Source organism: Podarcis muralis, chromosome 8 (assembly GCF_964188315.1).
Source record: "Podarcis muralis chromosome 8, rPodMur119.hap1.1, whole genome shotgun sequence".
NCBI classification, from domain to species: Eukaryota; Metazoa; Chordata; class Lepidosauria; order Squamata; family Lacertidae; genus Podarcis; species Podarcis muralis.
Genome location: NC_135662.1, coordinates 84,654,040 through 84,676,382, shown reverse-complemented (window position 1 = coordinate 84,676,382; position 22,343 = coordinate 84,654,040). Strand labels below are relative to the sequence as shown.

General features: G+C 43.2%; 1 protein-coding gene across 2 annotated transcripts in view; it reads left to right on the top strand.

Moving 5' to 3' along the window:
- The window catches only part of EPSTI1 (epithelial stromal interaction 1), a 40,698-nt gene extending 19,304 nt beyond the window's left edge, over window positions 1-21,394 (top strand). The window contains exons 4-12 of one of the 2 annotated variants that reach the window (XM_028738088.2): window positions 345-418; window positions 923-1,006; window positions 2,612-2,685; window positions 10,392-10,485; window positions 10,647-10,730; window positions 11,966-12,039; window positions 13,135-13,237; window positions 16,846-16,894; window positions 20,961-21,394. In XM_028738088.2, the coding sequence (XP_028593921.2) occupies window positions 345-418; window positions 923-1,006; window positions 2,612-2,685; window positions 10,392-10,485; window positions 10,647-10,730; window positions 11,966-12,039; window positions 13,135-13,237; window positions 16,846-16,863 (605 nt within the window). In that variant the 3' untranslated portion in view covers window positions 16,864-16,894; window positions 20,961-21,394. The remainder of the gene's footprint in view (window positions 1-344; window positions 419-922; window positions 1,007-2,611; window positions 2,686-10,391; window positions 10,486-10,646; window positions 10,731-11,965; window positions 12,040-13,134; window positions 13,238-16,845; window positions 16,895-20,960) is intronic. The other variant, XM_077933438.1, reaches the window with a different exon arrangement.
- Window positions 21,395-22,343: the final 949 nt, after the last annotated feature.

Here is a 22,343-nt window from a genome sequence, read left to right as displayed (position 1 = left end):
CTTCAGGGGCACAGTTACCCCATTCAGGACCAGGGAGTCCTCCACACATGCTCGCCTCCTGTCCCCCAAAAACAGTACTTCTGTCTTGTCAGGATTCAACCTCAATCTGTTAGCCGCCATCCATCCTCCAACCGCTTCCAGACACTCACACAGGAGCTTCACCGCCTTCACTGGTTCTGATTTAAAAGAGAGGTAGAGCATCTGCAAGTTTTTTTTGTAGCCATAACCATTGTGTCAGCAATGAATCCCTCAGCTAGCTTACAATGTAGTTTAATGCTGCCTCTGATAATGCCATTTTGTTGAGAGTGAACTTCAGAAGAGATGATGCATTTTTGTATTTATAGGTGGAAGAATATCGGAGGCCGAAGTGAGGCAGAAACAGCAACTTGAGCACATCCAATCTAAATACCAGCAAAAGGTCAGGCAGGATGCGACTGTCAGTTCCTTGGTCACAGCATGGAACCAGGAGATGAATTTGTTTGCCGTACCTTAACTTTTTTATTTTTTTGTAAAGGAAACAAGTGCATGGAAACACTGGTGACAAGAGGATAAAATTCTGAAGCAGAAATTTCTGAACTCAATAATTATCCTTTATTTTTTTATTTTACAAGATTCCTTAACTGCCATTTACCACAAGGTCCCAGGGTGTGTCTGTGTCTGTTAAAAAACAAATAAAGCTGTTACAGCCATAAAATACTCTTATTTACTCGAATCTAATGCTCACCTTTTTTGGCCAAATTATGTTGCGAAAATTAAGGTGCACATTGGATTTGATAGCACGTTTACATTTGCAAATACTATTTTTTGGTTTCGAGGTTCTGTTTGTCAGTTTCCTCCCTGAAATGTGAGAAGGGTAAAAGTTAGCTTGCAGGTAGGTGTCTGGTCTGTAAAGTGACAGAACTTTTTCTCTCTCTCCTTGTAGCTGAAGAAAGAAGAATATGAAAGACGCAAAAGAGAAGCTGAAGAAGCTGACATTTTAAAAATGAAAATGATCCAGAGAGAGAAAGTAAGAAGACACACTCAGGCCATTTTAACATTTTCCCCCCTCACGTACCCCTTGCAAATGGGCGTGTGGGTGTGCCCTTCAAACAAACTGATGCTACTTCATAGAAATATAGTTGTAATTACTTGCCAGGACGCGGGTGGCGCTGTGGGTTAAACCACAGAGCCTAGGGCTTGCCGATCAGAAGGTTGGCGGTTCGAATCCCCGCAATGGGTTGAGCTCCCGTTGCTCGGTCCCTGCTCCTGCTAACCTAGCAGTTCAAAAGCACATCAAAGTGCAAGTAAATAAATAGGTACCGATCTGGAGGGAAGGTAAACGGCGTTTCCGTGTGCTGCTCTGGTTCGCCAGAAGCGGCTTAGTCATGCTGGCCACATGACCTGGAAGCCGTCTGCAGACAAACGCCGACTCCCTCAGCCAGTAAAGCGAGATGAGCATCGCAACCCCAGAGTCATCTGCGACTGGACCTAACAGTCAAGTAATTTTTGATATAACTGTAAAAACTACTCTGAAAATTTATTATTCCAAAAATGAAACCTTCCTCTGGTTGTAAATATTAAGATTATACCAGCAAGAATGAGTCTTTCTGTAAAAAGAAAAGAAGAAAGATTTAAATCAAGTCTTACTAGTGATTTAAATCGTGATTTAAATCAAATCCACTCTGGAATAAAGTCACCTTTAAGCCATGGTTTATGACCCAGGGAAGATCCCTAAAGTAACCATAGTTAAGATTAACCATGGTTTTGCCTTTGCACAGAATATCAAACCATTATTGATTGAAAAGATAAGCCGAAGCTTCCAATATCCTCAGCAGCCGGAGGGAAGGGAGGATCGATACTAAACCATCAGCACTAATTCCAAAGCTGACCATTGTCCCACAAACTGCTAGGAATGAAACCCTGGTACCTTTAATGAGGTTGGCCCTTGTGAATTGTGTCAGGGGGTGGGGGAATAAGTCACTGTTACACTTGTACACTTTTTCATTGTCCTGTGTGTCTGGTTTTAATAAGGCCCTCAAATGAGAGCAGGTATAATAGTTAGCACCTGCCCAGATCCCTACTTGGCTATGGAGCCTGCTAGGCTACTCATAAGTTTGAGATTTAAGAATAAAACAGAGAAGAAGCCATGTATGCTACCCCGAGCCCATTGGAGAAACGGCAGGATAAAAACGCATGAAATAAATAAAATATATTTACTAGTACAGTGGTACCTCGGGTTACATACGCTTCAGGTTACGTACGCTTCAGGTTACACACTCCGCTAACCCAGAAATAGTGCTTCAGGTTAAGAACTTTGCTTCAGGATAAGAACAGAAATTGGGCTCCGGCGGCGCGGCGGCAGCAGGAGGCCCCATTAGCTAAAGTGGTGCTTCCGGTTATGAACAGTTTCAGGTTAAGAACGGACCTCCGGAACGAATTAAGTACTTAACTAGAGGTACCACTGTAATAAGGGACAAGCAGGTTGCAGAAAAATACGGCTGCAGAGAATCAAGATTAACTTTATATCTTTGGGCCTTCTCTTGGCATGTGTGTGTTTAGCTTCTGGCTGACCTCTGTTAATTATTTTTCACCTGCTGTGATGACACCTTGTTTGGATGCCTTCCTATTATAGGCCAGCAAGCTTGAAGAAAAACAAAGGCAACAAGAATGGCAAAGACATCGGATGTTTGCTGAAGACCACTGCTTGTAAGTTGAGCTTTGCCTTCAGCCTGAAAGGTGATGCTTTTTGCTTCCTGTGCCCAGACAACTTGCCACCAATTCCTGATAACAAGCAAACAATATCCTTCAGTTCTTTTTCTTTTTTTAAAAAATATACTTTTTAAATAATTTTTACATATTAGTCATCATTCATACAACAGAACTTCGCATCTTATACAGTCTTTTTGGACTTCCATCAGCCCCTCTGATGGTCTTCCGTTCTTATCACTTATTCTGCATTTCTTAAGTTCCCATTGCCTTTAATTATCTTAACTAACAGTCCCCCACGTTACCTCCCCCCCCCCCGCAATATTTCAAATAATCCACCTTACAAAACTTCTTGCAAACCTACAAGCGTAATATGATCATCACAATTCCTCTCCAAATAGTCCATAAATTTATGCCAGTCTTCTGTGAATCTCTGGTCCCGCAGATTTCGAATTCTTCCTGTTAATTTATCTAATTCTGCATAGTCCATCAGTCTCATCCTCCATTCTTCTTTTGTCGGTAATTCTTCTTGTTTCCAATTTTGTGCCAGTAATATTCTTGCTGCCATCATTGCATATAGAAATACCGTATTTTTTGCTCTATAAGACTCACTTTTTCCCTCCTTAAAAGTAAGGGGGAATGTGTGTGCATCTTATGGAGCGAATGCAGGCTGCACAGCTATCCCAGAAGCCAGAACAGCAAGAGGGATTGCTGCTTTCACTGCGCAGCGATCCCTCTTGCTGTTCTGGCTTCTGAGATTCAGAATATTTTTTTTATTGTTTTCCTCCTCTAAAAACTAAGTGCGCCTTGTGGTCTGGTGCGTCTTATAGAGCGAAAAATACGGTAATTTACAGCCCTTTCTTTTTATACAATCTCCTACAATACCAAGTAAAAATGCTTCTGGTTTCTTAATAAAAATATCCTTCAGTTCTGGCAGTGTCCTTTTGGATTCAGGCTCCTATGCTATAGCTGAACAGTCCCTTCCCCTTTTCCTTGTTGCATGACATTTCACTTGGCGCAGTGAGATGTGTGACCTACTGTTCTCCTTCAGGGTAGGCTAGCTTCTACAAAGCATGGATCACCATATGGTTCCTGTCGACACAAAGGCACCTCAGGTCTTGCCCAGTTCCTATGAAGGCTCTGCCCCCACATCTGCTCCCTGGTCCCTTGATGATGAGGTGGGGAAGATGGTTAGCTTTTTAATAGAGCGGAAGGGGGACGTTGGAAGAGCGACATTCTTTCCTGCTTCCTCTCTCGGTTCTATGTACTTTTCAAGGCTTAGATTAATTTTACAGGATCTGATTCTCAGCATCCCCTGCTATAAATAAATTGTTGCAAACTAACACAAGGCATCAGAAAGGTAGCTATGTCCTCTTGCAGAATCTTGGAAGTGGATAAAAGGGTCCTTGAAGTTTATGATGGACAGAGTGCAGTACTGCATTTTTCTAGTAAGATAAGAAAGATAAGGTCATTGACAGATCCTTGGGGTGGTTCATCTACAGTCCCTGAACAGGTTGGAATATGTTTTAGCTTATTATTTTCAAGGTTATTTCTTCTGACAATAAAACAGGTTCTAGATTTTTGAACTGTATCCAGCTTGTGGAATAAATTACACATTTTTAAAATTACTGCACTACCGAAACATTTTTTTAAAAAAATATTGGGAAATATTCAGAAGAGAGAGTTATAGACTTAATCCATATAAATATATAATCAGAGACTGCTACAACAGAATAACCATCCAGGACCTGTCTCTGAATATAAAATGCCATTCAATACTCAGAATTATCAAACCTATTACCAGCAAATAAAAGTTGATGATTGAAGAGCATTCTTTGTTAAGAACTCCATAAACAAAAATAAAAATCTGTCTAATTATAAACATGAATCAAACTTAATTTTAATAATATGACTGTCCCATTAGGGTAACAAAATCAAAGGGAACCTTTGAGAATTGTTCTAATATTAAAACAGATTCTCATCCCATTAGATGGAGCAGTTTTTTCATTCGCTGTAAATTTCTATTTTAGCTACAGCAAATAAACAGTTCTCCATATTTGTAGGAATCAGACTAAGAACCAAGGGCAGATGATTTTCATGTCTGCTGGAGTTATTGAAAATTCCGTCTTTTTGCAAAGGGGTTTTGATGATTAAGAGATACAGGCCTGATTGATTCACAGGTGACCTCTTTTGAATATTCCAAATGGGCTCCCAAAGGGTGTTGGCAGTAAATTGCATCTTTAATTATGAAACCATGTTGCCAAAGGACTTGAATTTTTCAGTAACTCTGCTGTCCACGAAAATCATTTGCCTCCGGTTCTTGGCATTATCACAAAAAATCTGGAAATTTTGGGGGTTGCATTTGTGTAATTTTAATAGGTGTAAAGTGTCCTCTATAGCAGTGTTCCTCAACCTTGGGCCTCCAGCTGTTTTTGGACTACAATTCCCATCATCCTTGACCACTGGTCTTGCTAGCGAGGGATGATGGGAGTTGTGGTCCAAAAACAGCTGGAGGCCCAAGGTTGGGGAACACTGCTCTATAGAACACCTTAAAATCATGTTCCCTAAGAGCGGTGACTATACACAGAGTGCTTAACTTTCTCATTGGAAACAAGTTTCTGCATTTGTTAAAGTTAGTCCTTTCTCAGGCATTTTCCAATAGAAAAATTCAGGGGCATGTGTGGAGAGGAGATTGCAGGCCAGTTCCATTGCACAGCTCAAACTCCTTGTACTAGGGGAAGTGTCTAGTTGGATAGCAACGGAGGATTAACCTTGTTCCACTCTCGGCAGTGCAATCTACAGCTGTGCAGAGCCTCTTTGATTGCTCAGCGTAGATCTTGAACTCCAAACTTTTTAGCTACCATATTTTTCGCTCTATAAGATGCACTTTTCCATCCTAAAAAGTAAGGGGAGCTGTGTGTGCGTCTTATGGAGCAAATGCAGGCTTCGCACGGCTATCCCAGAAGCCAGAACAGCAAGAGGGTTCGTTACGCGAAGCCTCTTCAGGGCAGGGAGAGCCTTCCTCCCGCTGAAGAGCCTTCTCGTTGCTTTCGCTGAAGCCAGAACAGCAAGAGGGATCGCTGCAGGTGCGTCTTATGGTCTGGTGCATCTTATAGAGCGAAAAATATGGTACTCTGTCTGACCATTTATTGTCATTATTTAAAGCCTCCCCACTACAGTCAAGAGTGTGAATCCACTGCAAATGGGAATATCAGCTTGTTTCCCTTGTATGGCAGAGGTCCTTTTCAGAAGTACTAGATGTGGTGGTCAAGCTGTCTCTTGCAGTATGGCAGGAGGCAGAGGGTCCCAGTAACTCCTCAGCTGCTGTGTATGTTTAATATTCTGCTGACCATCTGGTTTTAGTAGAACTTTGCCAAGATGTCGCAAGGGTCTGGTGTCTTCAAATGTAGGATATGAACCTTGCCAATGGAGATCTTCTAAAATTGTCTATCCACGTAACTATTCCATGTCGTAGAATTGATTACTTAACAATTCAAAATAGGAATGCCTTGGGAGCAGGGCTTTTTTCAGCTGGAGCTCGCAGGAGCTCAGTTGTGGTTCGAGGACCCGTACCCCGCGCAGTGGAATGAAACACAAGGACACGTGATATAAGGTTAATGGGCAAGAAAAGGCCACATCTTTATTGATTACAGCAAGTGAAAAGGTATTGGCTTAGGCATTGGATTACGTCAGCTGACTCCACCCACTTGGAGAGGGGTGAGTCTAAAAAACAAGGGGGGTTTATTCACCAGTAGGTGGAGCCTGTTGATGCTAATACAACTATAAGCTCTCCCCTGATGTCACCGAGGGTCGTGCCATGACCTCCCGCCACGCAGGCATCGGACAGAATACACAACCGCCGGATTCCTTTAACGGAATACCCAAAAATTGAAGGCGCAGGCGATGGCCACACCTAGCCCTTCGACACCACAACACATTATTCCAATGCCTAACCTACCCACCAATACCACGAAAGTTGTGACGATTGCTACGAGGTAGGCGAAAAAACCAAAACGCCTAATGCCAAATGGAAAAATTCCTACCAGGCCTCCCGAACAACCAGGGTGACCAACCTAAGGTCCATAGCAAGGCCAAAAGAAAACTGGAACCCTGCTCTAAGGGAGTGGAGGGTGGGTGACTCGCGACGGGACGACGAAAAGTGAGGGCTGGAGGCTGGCGCTGCCGCAATTTAGGCTGCTGTACACGCCCCCCCCCCTGAAGGCACCTGGTTGGGTGCCTGGCCGAGGGCGTGGGTGCCAGCCAGGTGAGTGGGAGGCAGGGGGCAAACGCCCCCTGCTTGAGGCGGAGTCCGGCTCCCAGCCACAACCACTCCCCTCTCTTGCTGGGAGGAGAGTCTTTCCAGCACCAATCAGGTGGGCGCCATTGCCATTCTAAGAGAACGAGGGAGGAGTTCGTGGTGACTTCTGGCACCTCTTTTTCTGGAGAAATAGCACTGCTGAGGAGGAATGGAGCCATTGCCGATCTCGCTGCTTTGTGGCTGTTGCTAAAAGGCTGAAAACCCATTTCCTCCCCTGAAGCCCTCTCGTTGTGTCAGCACTTTAAACCTTTCTAACTAGGTCTGCTGGCTGCTATGCCCAGTTTTGTTTTTGCCCATATGGGCATGGTCAAGCATTGATGGCTAACCAGCAGAAAACTAGGCTTCTGTAGGCAACCTCTTGAGCATCCTAATGAAGGCAGTTTGAATGCCTGTGAGGGCGCTTTCTAATTGTACCCATTAATCTGCCCATTCAAGCTGGCTGAAAATGTAGAAGCAGATTGCCCACACAGATGGGGAACCCAGGATGGCTTGCATGAGTCAAAACCCCTGCAATATACACTTCATGGCTGTAATTTCCTATGCGCTATGGGATTTATGTCAACTGTTTCAAAATAATAAATGAAATCTTGATGTCTGAAATTGCCTCCAGCAACACACTAATAGGTTAGTGTAAAAAGAAGGTAGGCAAGCAGAGAAGCCAAGTCTGCCAGCCAAGAAAGAGACATGAAATAACATTAAGGTATTGGCAATAAAAAAAAGCTGATTGGGAAAGTTAATGAGAACTGAAATAAGATGATGCCATGAAATTTTCTATTGATCTTTTTCTGCCTACTTGCTATCAAGGAAAATAAGGTTAGATTACCAGATACTTGCACCGTTTATCAAAATTCTATCTCTCTGTGTATTCATTCCACTCTTGAGGGGAGAGAGAAATGAGTGTTGGGCACTGGGGGCCTCTGTTTAGTGACTTGATCTCCATCTTCAAGTTCTGTGAAGGACCAGATGAATTATTTGGGGGTTTAGAGAAAATCAAAATAATAAGTTTTTTTAAAAAAGCATCCTGTTATGTACTGAAGTTCTCACCCTGGGCCAGCAGGGGGATACTGTAGATAGTTCAGGTATGCGAATAAGCGATCGAAAGTGACGTTCAGTGATTGGCTAGTTACAGAAAATGGTTACTGTTGCGTTCTAGTGGAGCTCTATATAAGTAGGCTGGCTGAACCCTTCAGTTCAGTTCTGTTCTGGCCTGTGAATAAACAAGAGCTGTTTGAAGAATCGCTGTGTCGTCTGATATGTTCACCCACAACTTAACACATCCCTTATAAGAAATGAAAGCAGGACATTGTTCTGACAATGATTCAACAATTCTATCACCTCCCTAGGACATGATGAAAAGGAGAGAGCAGAATCTCATTGGTAAACTGGAGACATCTCAGCCTAGATCTCTAAATGACTTCACTCAGCTGTTTCATGTAGATGTTCTTGCTGAGATTTGTTCTCCCCCCAAACTGGAGCTACCTGAGCATGGTCAGAAAAAGAAGCCCTCTGTGCTGCATTGCTTCCCAATTCATTTTCAGGAACTTGATAGCTAACAAGCAAAAATCAAGTTGTCTTGTAACCACTGCACGCCTTTAAGCCTTTGTGGGCAATGTTTTATGCATGGTCCCCCATTCTGTGTTCCAAATACTGCAGGAGTTTTCATTCCACCTCTTTTGCAGCACTTAGTTTATTTTGGGTGGTATTCAACTCAGTTATGTCTATAAATTTGAATCGGTTGACTAAATTGAATACCACCCCATATTTTTGTATTCATTTTAGTTATGGTCATCTTTCTGAAAATCGCCCTTGGAATATAATTCAAGGATGATATAAAAATTCATTTGTTATTCCTCTTGTGACTGAGCAACAGGAAAGCCATCCAGGAAAGCCTGCCGCAACTTTAACTAACTTTAGATAAGGAGGTTTGGATGAAATGCAAGACATTGGTAGCTGCACGCCTATGTTTTCTGTGGTTGAGTGTGAGGAATATAATTCTGCTGCTGCTATATCCAAGATGGAAAAACACCTCGGATACGTGGTTCCACATGTTTTCGTATGGCTAATGATAGCTTGCATTCAAGCTGTCCTTGACCCATTTTAAGAGGTAATTCAAAATAGAACAGACTGTTTAGATGGATCACAGAAATGGGAAGGTGGGAGAACCTGTGAGAATTTTCGGGCTATTGGACAAAATGAATGGACTTGTTTGGAGACATGTGGAAACTACTGCCTGCTGAATAGCAGAGTGGAGAGAATGGAGAACAGGACTTACTAAGTGTCCAATGGGTCCTTCTGATTCAGCATGTAATCCAAACGCAGGTTTGTGGATGTCTGGCTATAAACTCGAGAACAAAACATGGTTGCAGCTTATGGTTTGTCTAGAGTGAGACAAACCATGAGGCTGGCTTCAAATGGCACACTAAGCCAAACTATGGTTTAGCTCATAGCTATGCAGCAGCAGCAGGACTGCGGGAAGAGCACAGCTCCGGTGTGGTCATGCTAAACCATGGTTTGGCTTAGTGTTACATGCAGACCAGCTCAGCGTGAGAGAAGTTAGCTGGAGAAGAGAGATTTGGGTTGAGTGGTTGCTACATGGCAGGGATAGAAAGAACAAGGAACAGACTGTATTGTAATTTTTAAAATATATATCTTTATTAATTTAAAATAAATACATTTATGAAAAACAGACATACATACAAGTAAACAAACATACAAATAACAGAAAAATCAAAGAAACCATCACACTATAAGGTATAAGTATTTTAATATAATTATCATCACATATACTCCTGGTATTGAACACAATTATAACATTTATAGAAAAGAAATTTAAAACTGACTTCCAATTAATCTCACTGTACTTTGTCTATCCAGTTACATATTTCTTATATAATTTCTTTTTACCTCCCTACAAACTTATATTTATACAACACAGGGATCAGTTTAATTCTGCCAAGATGTTTCCTTTTATTCCATAGTTTTCTAAATATTCTTTAAAGATTCTCCAATCCTTATAGACTTTTTGTTTTAGTTGGCCTCTTACTCTTCCTGTCACTTTCGCTACCATTAGGATTTGCCAATCTTCCGTGTTGGGTATTGTTGTGTATTGTAATTTTACGTTGCGAACTGCCCTGAGATTGATGGGTGATGGGTGACGTACAACTTCAATAACTAATAATAAAACACCTTGCTGACAGCTAAGTAAGCAGTTCTCTTTTGTAATCAGCTATTTTCTTTGGCATCTTACTTTCTGGACTCTTTCTGATCTCCAGTTCTGCTTGCTATTTCTTGGTCCTCTTGCAGATCTAGCTGCAATCCAGGGTCTGACAAAATGCATAATCCTAACACCCTGAAAGCTCTGACGGCCATGTTTGTATCCATCTTACAGAAAAAACACTGAATTGTTGCACAGATTGGATGCAAGCCCATTCAACAGAACACCTTGTCCAATGAACCACCATAACCTCCAGCCTACAGCCTGGGTAACTGCTTTGCGTGAATTTCTTTTCTTTAGCAAGTGTGGATCGCCCTTTCTGTTTTGAAAACCGTAAGGGCTACAAATTACGAAAACATGGTGTCAAGGTCTAAATTCTAGATAGTTATTAATGTATATCATTTTTGCACATTATTTACTTTGCAACAGACCAGGAGCCAGTCATACAAGCAAATCCAAAGAGAAGACGAAAACAGGAAACTTCAGCAGATGAAGGAAGAGCAGCGGAGAAAGGTGAAGAACAGCAGCAATCATAGAACAAGCTTTTTCCATAGCTTATTCTACAGCTGTTGCCTTGTTTTGCCCCACGGCGTCTTAAAGACGAACAAATTTATGATGGCATAAGCTTTCGTGGATCTTGTGGAGTCCACTTCATTAAATGCAGGAAATAGTCTCCTGAATTGCAGGTTGGAGAGGTTTGCAAACAGTGAGGTATCAGGGATAACTTCGAAGGATCCTTGTGGAGCAAGCTTCAAACACTGTTTAGAGGACATCTTGGGGATCTGTTTTCCAACTATTATGTTTTTAATTTGTTAATTAAATTTGTATACCGCCCATCCTCTGAAGATCGCAGAGTGGTTCACAACACAGAAATACAAAATGAGAACACAGAATACATAACAAAACAAAAACAAGCTAATAATGGCTGCCTCCCACAAACAATTTTTTTTAAAAAAATAATTTTTATTAAGTTTTCCATTTAACAATCTAATCATGTCACATTAATTAATCCGAATTATACCAATACATCTCATAAAATCCAAATATTTTGCCAAATTTTTAAATTTTTGTTGGGGGTACCCATGCTTCGAGCTCAGTAAGGGTCCAATCCTCTCATATTTCTGCTGCTTTGATGTTCACAAGTCCCATCTTCCACTCTTCTTGTTGTCATCATATTTCTTCTTAATAACCTCTGAGTTGTTTCTCCCACAAACAAATTTATAAGGCTATAGAATGTTAATTAGCCAAAGGCCTGGTTATAGAGGAATGTTTTCGCCCGGCACTTAAAGATACGTAATGAACATGCCAGGCAAGTCTACACTTTTAAAGGTATTATCTGCCAAGCTTTTTCAAAAGGAAATGTGGTTAGTGTTGCACATTTAACCAAGCCATGTAGGTCTAGTTTTGCTTCTGGGAGAAAACATCAACTTGCATACTTTTACCACATTTTTGAAATCCAGAGGTGATTACTTCTTGTATTGGAGGGCAAGTGCAGAGTTCCGTACCATAGAATTACCACTGTTTCCCTCCTTCCAAGGAGACCCTTGCCAATGCTTCTGTGACGGTTGAGAACACTAATTTGTGTACCAGTGATAACTTGACAATAGTGGAACCGGTTGTGTTGGTGTGGCTTGGCAGGGCCTTTGATAGTGAAGTATAATGCTAGTTGATTATCACAGGATAATTGCCTATTGCGTTCTGCATGACTGTTAAACGTTAACTCACAGTTTTTCGCTTTTTATTGTCAGGCTGAATTGTTGGAACTTAAGAAAAGGGAAGAGGAGAGAATAAGAATGAAAGCGCATCAGAATGAGCAGAGGAGGTAAAATTAGTGGAAGGAAGCCTGTAACTTGTCATGTGAAACTTTTTTAGGTTTGAATTCAGATGGCAGTTTTTATGTATGCTTCATATAATATGACGGGACGCGGGTGGCGCTGTGGGTAAAAGCCTCAGCGCCTAGGGCTTGCCGATCGAAAGGTCGGCGGTTCGAATCCCCGCGGCGGGGTGCACTCTCGTTGCTCGGTCCCAGCGCCTGCCAACCTAGCAGTTCGAAAGCACCCCCGGGTGCAAGTAGATAAATAGGGACCGCTTACTAGCGGGAAGGTAAACGGCGTTTCCGTGTGCAGCTCTGGCTCGCCAGAGCAGCGATGTCACGCTGGCCATGTGACCCGGAAGTGTCTCCGGACAGTGCTGGCTCCCAGCCTCTTGAGTGAGATGGGCGCACAACCCTAGAGTCTGTCAAGACTGGCCCGTACGGGCAGGGGTACCTTTACCTTTTTATATAATATGACAATTGGTTATAGTTCTGTAGAGCACAGGAGTGCTTTGTGGACCAAAGAGCAGGGTATAAATGTTGTTGTTTTAAAATCTTCTGAGTAAGATGTATTAATCTTTTCCCCATACCAAAGCTTCCAAGCCTTTTGCTGTGTCTCATGTGAAGTGTGTAGGAAATCAGGTGGAATGCATTGCCCAAAAATGCCCATCACTTTTATTCTAAACAAATTTAGTGGGTCCCTTCCAGCTACATTTCTTGACTCCAAAGGAGACTTAAGTGTTTAATCTTTTGGTTTCCATCTAAGTTAAGAGAATTCATGCGACTAACTCAAGCAGTGCCTTGTATTACAGCATACCACTGGATTTTTAAAAATCAGGTTCTGCACTGATAAAAAAGCAAGGTTGGGTAATGAGTGAGTATCAAGAGCCATATTGTAAAAAGTTGCCATTATAGTCAGAGGTGGCCTTGCAAAATGAGGAAGCTGTGGGTTTTAATCAAATATAGTCTTTAGGCTCAAAAGTTACCTGCACAATTGGCTGTTGTCATGAAAAGCAAAGCAAATTTCTATACTGAATTCAATTTCATAATCTCTGCCTTTTGCAAGATTCTGTAAATGTTCATTTCCTCATTTCTGTTTCTAAGGGTGAATAATGACTTTCTGGACAGACTACAAAACAATAGTCAGCCAGGTGGCGTGTACCAATCTGGATGTCTTGGGAATATGCCTTTTATTGCTGACAGCTGGGTAAGTAACAAACCTCATATTTCAAAATCCTGAAGAAGAAAAACAGTGAGGTGTTTTTAAAAAGTCACGCTACCTGAATAGCCTGTGTTAGTAATGTTCACTGTCTGGTGTGGGCATGGAGCCAGGCTGATGAATATAAATTCAACAATCGCTTTCGAGGAGAAAGGAATCAGGACTTAAAACAAGCTTATCTAAACACAAAATGACAGCTGCCCACTTCTGCAGAGTTTAGATTGCCTTGAATGTTCTGTTTTATCACTCCTTCTGTATACCACAACAGAAAGGGATCTTGAGAAAATGTGTTTATCTGCGGAGGCAGAAATAATAGCTCATATATAAGCATGGCAAGCAATACAGTCTGTTCAACCTCTAAATATGAAATGTTTAGAAGTTGTTTAAGGGAGGGACATTTGGTGCTCTACTGTCGCAGCTCCTGCTATTTTCACCTGCTCCGAGTAGTACAGGCTGTTTGGGGGGGGGGGCAGAATAACTAAAATGCAGGTGCCCAATTCTCTGAGGACTGAGAAATAGGGGGAAGGGGGCACTGATCCCCCTAATAGTTGTGACCTTGATGGGCCCTGCCCGCACCCTGGCATTTGCCTCGGCGTACCTACTGCTGACACCAGGCCTGCACACAGCTCCAAATAAAGTGCTTTGTCTTTATTCCAAACATCCCGTGCTGCATCCCCATCGATCTTAGAGGTACATTTGCTCAGAAGAAGCATGTCTTTCCACCTCACAGTCTTACCTTTGAGCCACAAAGAAGATTATCTTCATGACTGAAGTGGCTCCTTTTTCCCCTGTATCATTCTTGAAATGGCTTGTGGATAAATCATTCATTTCTGAGGCAATACAGTGGTGCCCCACAAGACGAATGCCTCGCAAGACGAAAAAACCCGCTAGACGAAAGGGTTTTCCGTTTTTCGATGCGCTTTGCAAGACGATTTTCCCTATGGGCTTGCTTCGCAAGACGAAAACGTCTTGCGAGTCTTGCAATTTTTTTCCGCTCCCCCCCTTTTTCTAAGCCGCTAATAGCCTTTTAGCCGCTAAGCCTTTAATAGCCGCTAAACCGCTAATAACGCTAAGCCGCTAATAGGGTTGCTTTGCAAGACGAAAAAACCGCTAGATGAAGAGACTCGCGGAACGGATTATTTTCGTCTTGCGAGGCACCACTGTACAGTCATACCTCGGGTTACAGACACTTCAGGTTGCGTTTTTTGGGGTTACGGACCACCGAAACCCGGAAGCACTGGAACGGGTTACTTCCGGGTTTCAGCAGTTGTGCATGCGCAGAAGTGCCGAATCGCAACCCGCACGTGTGCAGACGTGCAGCTGCGGGTTTGCGAACGCTGCGGGTTGTGAACGTGCCTCCCGCACGGATCACGTTCGCAACCCGAGCAACCACAGTATTTTGTTTTAAAGGATCGTATAAAGCAGGGGTCAGTAACCTTTTTCAGCCGTGGGCCGGTCCACCGACCCTCAGACCATGTGGTGGGCCAGACTATATTTTTGGGGGGGGGGGGATGAACGAATTCCTATGCCCCACAAATAACCCAGAGATGCATTTTAAATAAAAGGACACATTCTACTCATGTAAAAACACGCTGATTCCCGGACCGTCTGCGGGCTGGATTGAGAAGGCGATTGGGCCGCATCTGGCCCACGGGCCTTAGGTTGCCTACCCCTGGTATAAAGGAATGCACACACTTGAACGCTGAGGGTTAACTGACTGCAAACTTTCTGTCAAGAGATCGGAGGAATCAGCAGGCGGGCTGCAGGTTTAACTGACCTTACAGCATTGTCAGCAATGGGATTGGCTTTGCTGTCCCTGTGGATTGAAAGCTGTTGAGTTGTCATTTCAGTATCACCGCTGTAGGAAGGAAAGAACAAGTATAAGCACCAGATATTGGAGAACTTTAGATAAAAGGGGTTTTTTTGCAGCATATTAGGAGACAATTAAAAAACAACAACTCATAGCCTAAGAAAATCACAGAACCCTGAGATGAGTGAACACAATCCTAGATGCACATGGTAGTGTTTGGGTGGTAAAAATTAGTGTTTGGGGAGATCATCGGACATGAAAGGCAGCGGAATGTCTGGAGGTTGTCTAAGCAGAACCAGGATGGGTGAGAAAAGCCACCAAGCAGCAGCAACTTTGTCTGATTTTATTCTTCTTTACGAAGTCTGCTTCGCTGCATCAACTTGTTCCACTCCCGGTTCTTTCTCCAGCCTCTTCCCCTCTTCTCTTCCAGCTACCTGGCCGTCCGGCGGCAGGACTTGCTTTTAGAGGCAGACACCAAATTGCGCAGAGAACTTTTCCAAAATGTATCCTTGGAATCTCCCTCCTTGGAGGTTTTTAAGCAGAGTTTGGGCATGTTAAATTTGATAGCGCTGTAGTCACTCTCCTACTTGGTTGAACAATATCTTCCATTTCTTGCCAGGTCCTGAGTGCCACTTAATCTTAAATCCAGGGTTTCTGGCCCTCTGCTTGGTTTCACGACCTATTGTTCTTCTTCTTGTTGTTGTTTAGTCGTTTGGTCGTGTCCGACTCTTCGTGACCCCATGGACCAGAGCACGCCAGGCACTCCTGTCTTTCACTGCCTCCCGCAGTTTGGTCAAACTCATGCTGGTAGCTTCGAGAACACTATCCAACCATCTTGTCCTCTGTCATCCCCTTCTCCTTGTGCCCTCCATCTTTCCCAACATCAGGGTCTTTTCCAGGGAGTCTTCTCTTCTCATGAGGTGGCCAAAGTATTGGAGCCTCAGCTTCAGGATCTGTCCTTCCAGTGAGCACTCAGGGCTGATTTCCTTCAGAATGGTTTGATCTTCTTGCAGTCCATGGGACTCTCAAGAGTCTCCCCAGCACCAGAATTCAAAAGCATCAATTCTTCGGCAATCAGCCTTCTTTATGGTCCAGCTCTCACTTCCACACATCACTACTGGGAAAACCATAGCTTTCACTATACGGACCTTTGTTGGCAAGGTGATGTCTCTGCTTTTTAAGATGCTGTCTGTTGTTCTAGGGCACCTTTATTTAGGATATCTAGAAATTTTGCCTCTTAGTTGTGACTGGAGCATGCAAAGTTAAGTGAAGACACTGCAACACTTCTCCTTTGTGTGCCTCCTTCATTTCATCATCCATTTAAAGATCACTCTGGGGATTTTAGCTGAGGGGGATGAAGGTACAACCACTGTACTGAATTACTCTTGGATCTCAGTATTGCCACCCAGAGTAATTCTGTGGCAGTGTTTGCCCCTTCTGGGATTTCTAACTTGTTAGACTCCATGTCCTCTTTGTTGCACACCCTTCCCTGGCTCTCCTGTGCAGTTTGCATCCAGAGATAACTGTGATCCATTGGTTCTCCCCATTCCACCAGGTTTCCGTCATGCCTTCCAGATCTCTGCACTCCTTTAAAACCATACACCCCAATTCACCTGCGCTGGTTCAGGGGCCTCCAGTATGAGCGCACATGCATTTTACTCTGTAGCACTTTGACCTCTTCCGTATTGTTTCCTTGCAACTTTGATCCCCCTACCCCCCCCCTTTGTAACTAGTTGTTGTGCCACAGCATAAGAATGTACTAATATATAATGATTTTTTGTAACAGCCTGAACATTTCCAGTAAAAATTGATCTACAGAACCCAAACTACAGAGGGTAAGTGGGGTTTTTTTCCTCCTCTCAAAATGGAACTAGATTTGCATTAAAGCATTATGTTGGTTTCCTGAATTTCTCATATATACATACATACATATATATTTGCTTTCGTAGATTTTCACGGGTACAGGAATGCAGGTTTTGGTGTCCTCGGGTATCTTCCCGTGTAAAAGTTGGGGTGTCTAGGCGACGTTTCGACGAGGTCTCACTCGTCATCTTCAGGCTGGTGCTTTCGGCTTCTTGTTACTGGAACAGAGCAGGATCTCAGTGTTTGAGTTCCTATAAATACTGTTGAGGAGGTGTGGCCTCCAATGTTCTGGGCAGAGAGGAAGTTCCCAGGCTAGTGTGCCTTTTCTTCTTTTGTTCCTTAATTGCTTGAGGGATATCTTGAGTGATTTCTTGAGTGATATCCTGAGTACCACTTAGGTGGGTCATTAGGTGTGGATTAGTTGCTAAAGCCTTTGTGTCTTGACCTCTTGAACTTTGTGAAGAGTTTTTCTGAGAAGATGGGTGTACTACATTTAGTTGTGCTCTGGCTTGGCTTCGTGTATAGGGGCGAGCTGTGGTTTTGTGGCCTACAGATAAAATTAGCAAAATCCTCCATAAACACAATATCAAAACAGCCTTTTGCGCCAACCAAAAAATAGCCAATATCCTCAGAAACCCCAAGGATAAAATCCAGTTGGAAAACCAAGGGGTCTATGAAATACCCTGCAAAGTCTGCCCAGCCACGTACATTGGACAAACAAACAGACGAATAAATGCACGTATCGCAGAACACAAGAATGCCGTCAAAAAAGAAGAAAAAACTTCCTCTCTCTTCCAACACATGAAAGAAACAGGACACGAAATTAATTTTGCAGATTCCAAATTGCTCTCTAACATGGAACATCACCACAAGAGAATAATCATGGAAGCCATCGAGATAGAGAAACACCCTCACAACATGAACAAGCGTGACGACACATCCCGCTTGCCAGACATCTGGAAATTAGCCCTCCCCACAAAAACTGACACCAGATCCAGAGGCACACAGAACGCCATCACCAATCAACCACACCAGACCCAAACCCAGACCCTCTCCACAGATAAATTACAGACACCATCCAGTAGCCAAACCATGGTGGCACCTCCGGATGCTGCACCCCCCTGCAATCCCTACACAGATCTGGCTGGCACAGGCCACAAAACCACAGCTCGCCCCTATACACGAAGCCAAGCCAGAGCACAACTAAATGTAGTACACCCATCTTCTCAGAAAAACTCTTCACAAAGTTCAAGAGGTCAAGACACAAAGGCTTTAGCAACTAATCCACACCTAATGACCCACCTAAGTGGTACTCAGGATATCACTCAAGAAATCACTCAAGATATCCCTCAAGCAATTAAGGAACAAAAGAAGAAAAGGCACACTAGCCTGGGAACTTCCTCTCTGCCCAGAACATTGGAGGCCACACCTCCTCAACAGTATTTATAGGAACTCAAACACTGAGATCCTGCTCTGTTCCAGTAACAAGAAGCCGAAAGCACCAGCCTGAAGATGACGAGTGAGACCTCGTCGAAACGTCGCCTAGACACCCCAACTTTTACACGGGAAGATACCCGAGGACACCAAAACCTGCATACATATATATATATATATATATATATATATATATATATATATAGACGCGGGTGGCACTGTGGGTTAAACCACAGTGCCTAGGACTTGCCAATCAGAAGGTCAGTGGTTCGAATCCCCGCTACGGGGTGAACTCCCGTTGCTCGGTCCCTGCTCGGTCCCTGCTCCTGCCAACCTAGCAGTTCGGAAGCACGTCAAGTGCAATTAGATAAAAAGGTACCGCTCTGGTGGGAAGGTAAACAGCGTTTCTGTGTGCTGCTCTGGTTCTCCAGAAGCGGCTTAGTCATGCTGGCCACATGACCCGGAAGCTGTACGCTGGCTCCCTCGGCCAATAAAGCGAGATGAGCGCCGCAACCCCAGAGTCGGCCACGACTGGACCTAGTGGTCAGGGGTCCCTTATATAAAAGTTAGGCAGCTTGCCTCCAGGTATGTGAATGAGAGGTGTTCTTACAGGTATACGGCTTTGCTGTATGGGCTTGCAGGCCTACACTTGTTGCCAAAAATACTGCCCTGTATGCAGGGACTCAATACAGCTTACCCACACTTACGGTTGTCCTGTGACTTATTCTATCTGTCCCGTAAACTCAGTGTTTGCTGCTGAATTGGAAAAGGCCTCAATCCGCAGAAAAACCCATGTCGGAGAGGCCATGGCGCTGCCGCTCTCTGATGCTGCGGTCCTCACGCTGTAGCCAAATACAGGCTCCAGTGGGTGAATGTCCCGGGCAGCAATTGGGGAGTGCAACACTCCTGGATCAAGGGGAATAATAGCCCTGCTCTGTTCTGCCTTGTTCAGACCACACCTGGAATCCCGTGTTCTGTTCTGGGCACCACTATTTAAGGAGGATATTGACAAGCGGGAAGGTGTGCAGAGGAGGGCAACCAAGATGGTCAAGGATCTGGAAATGGAGATTTGATAAGGGATGGTTGAGGGAACTGGGTATGTTTAGCCTAGAGATGAGGAGACTGAGAGGAGATAGGATAGCCATCTTCAAATATCTGAAGGGCGCCACATGGAGGATGGTGCAAGCTTGATTTCTCCTGCTCCGGAGGGTTGGAGTCGAACCAATGGCTGCAAGTTACAAGCAGGAGATTCCGACTAATTATCAAGAAGAACTTTCTGACAGAAAGAGCTGTTCAGCAGTAGAATGCGCTCTCTTGGGAAGTTGTGAGCTCTCCTTCCTTAGAAGTTTTTAAGCAAATGTTGGGTGGGCATCTGTCAGGGATGCTTTAGTCAGGGTCTTATTTTAATCACTAATCAGTAAGACTTGATTTAGATCAATTTTACAGAAAAGTTCAACCTTGCTGGCATCCTCTGAATATTTTCAATCAGCTGAAGGCTTCATTTTTGGAATAATAGTTTTTTGGAGTAGTTTTTACAGTTATATCAAAATTGCTGATTTGACTATACTATCAGAAATACATAGACAGATAATTAGGAAATTATTGTTTATTATTTGGACAGCTTTTCTGCTGTACTTTATTGGAAGGAGAAAAATAATCATTTCCTTAATAACAGCTTAAACAATTTATTTAACTAAAACAATAACATTATAGCATATGTATCCAGGTTTGTTAACCGATGTGGTTAAACGAGTGTGAATGAGCCTTAACAGCCAGGAGGGTTCAAGGATGCAGAAGAGGAGAAGCCCGGGTCTTAAAATGGACGCACTGCCAGAGTTTTCATTTATCAGAGAGAGGAAGCATACATTGTTGTTGCCCAGCCATAGATTTTGGAGTTCTTTCTTTTCACTTTTTTCAACAATAGTCTTTGGACCAATTCTAGTACAGTGGTACCTCAGGTTAAGTACTTAATTCGTTCCAGAGGTCTGTTCTTAACCTGAAACTGTTCTTAACCTGAAGCACCATTTTAGCTAATGGGGCCTCCTGCTGCTGCTGCTGCGCCGCCGAAGCACAATTTCTGTTCTCACCCTGAAGCAAAGTTCTTAACCCGAGGTACTATTTCTGGGTTAGCGGAGTCTGAAACCTGAAGCGTATGTAACCTGAGGTACCACTGTACCTTGGTTTGCAACCGTTTTAGATTACAACCATGTCAAACCCGGAAGTGCATGTCCCTTTTTTGTATTACAACCCCTATTATTATTATTATTATTATTATTATTATTATTATTATTACAACCCATTTTTTTGGAGGCCCCATTGGCGAAAGCGCCCTTGGGTTACAACCTGTTTTGGTTTACAACCAGACCACCGGAATGGATTATGGTTGTAACCCAAGGTACCACTGTACTTTGGTGCCTTATATTTAGTATGAAATACATTTTGAATTCTATGTTTCTTCTGCTGTCCTTTGACTAGAAAGGGTATTATATACTTCTCACATCTCAAACATGGAAAGCTTCAAGCTTTCCCTACCATTCAGCTCAATAGCTTTAGTTGTTGTTTTTTTCTGAACACGATAGCACTAATTCCAACTTCATCTTACAGGATTCCAGGCATATTATCTTGGAGAAATTATCTTGGAAAAAGCTTCAGGGATCTATTCTTCCTCTGCCTGCACATCTCTCATCGCTTTTTTTTTTTTAGCCTTGCTGGTTTGACCTGCTGTCTTTCCTCTCCAGCTTATGAGTATTTCAAGCTATTGATTATGGTGCTGCTATTAAATCTCAAAGAAATTGTTTCTCTCACAGCTTGTCTTGCTTGTTGTGGCAGTTTTTCATCTCTCAGAAGTTTTATGTCCCTTTACTCTTGACTACCACACCATCTGAGCTGCAGAAACCTGGCAGTTCCGACATGTGTGTACATGCTCATTTTTAATGTTCCAGAGAGAAAAAGTAATTTTTTATACTGTATGTTGTAACTGGTTTTAATTCAAAACTCCTCTAATGTGCAAAAGCATAATAAAATATTACATAAATAAATTAACAGTGCCATGGTCATTTGTACCACCTGATACCTTTTTGATGTTTTGTGTCTTGTTGGGGAAAACCTTAGAAGAACAACTCCAAAAATGTTTATTTAGCAGTCCTATGGGAAAAACAATACTGGACAAATGTTGTGAGGAAAGCTTAAATAGCTGATAGAAATATTGTTAGGTTATTTAAAAAATAGAGAACTATAAATACAGGGGAGAAGAATTTAGATGATGTAATAGCTAAAATACCTCAAGCTGAGGTATAAAACATAATAAAACATTACACATTAAAAAGTACTCCTATACAGGGCTGCCTTCAGATGTCTTCTAAAGTTTATATAGTTGCTCATCTCCTTAACATCATCTGGGAGGGCGTTCCACAGGGAGGACGCCACTACTGAGAAGGCCCCGTCTGCCTGGTTCTCTATAGCTTCACTTCTCACAGTGAGGGAACCACCAGAGAGCCTTGGAAGATGACCTCAGTGTCCAGGTTGAGTGATGGGGGGGGGGGTAGAGATGCTCCTTCAGGTATGGTGGGCTGAGGCCATTTAGGGCATTAAAAGTCAGTACCAACACTTTGAATTGTACTTGAAATGTACTGAGAGCCAGTGAAGATCCTTTAGGACTGGTGTTACATGGTCCCAGTGTCCGCTCCCAGTCACCAATCTAGCTGGCTGCTGCATTCTGGATTAGTTGTAGTTTCTTCACAGGTAGCCCCACATAGAGCACATTACAGTTGTCCAAGCGGGAGATAACTAGAGCATGTACCCCTCTGGCGAGACAGTGTGCAGGCACGTAGGGTCTCAACTGGCATACCAAATGAAGTTGGTAGACAGCTGCCCTGGACACAGAATTAACCTGTGCCTCCACAGACAGCTGTGAGCCCAGAATGACTCCCAGGCTATACAGCTAGTCCAGGCTTCCTCAACCTCGGCCCTCCAGATGTTTTTGGCCTA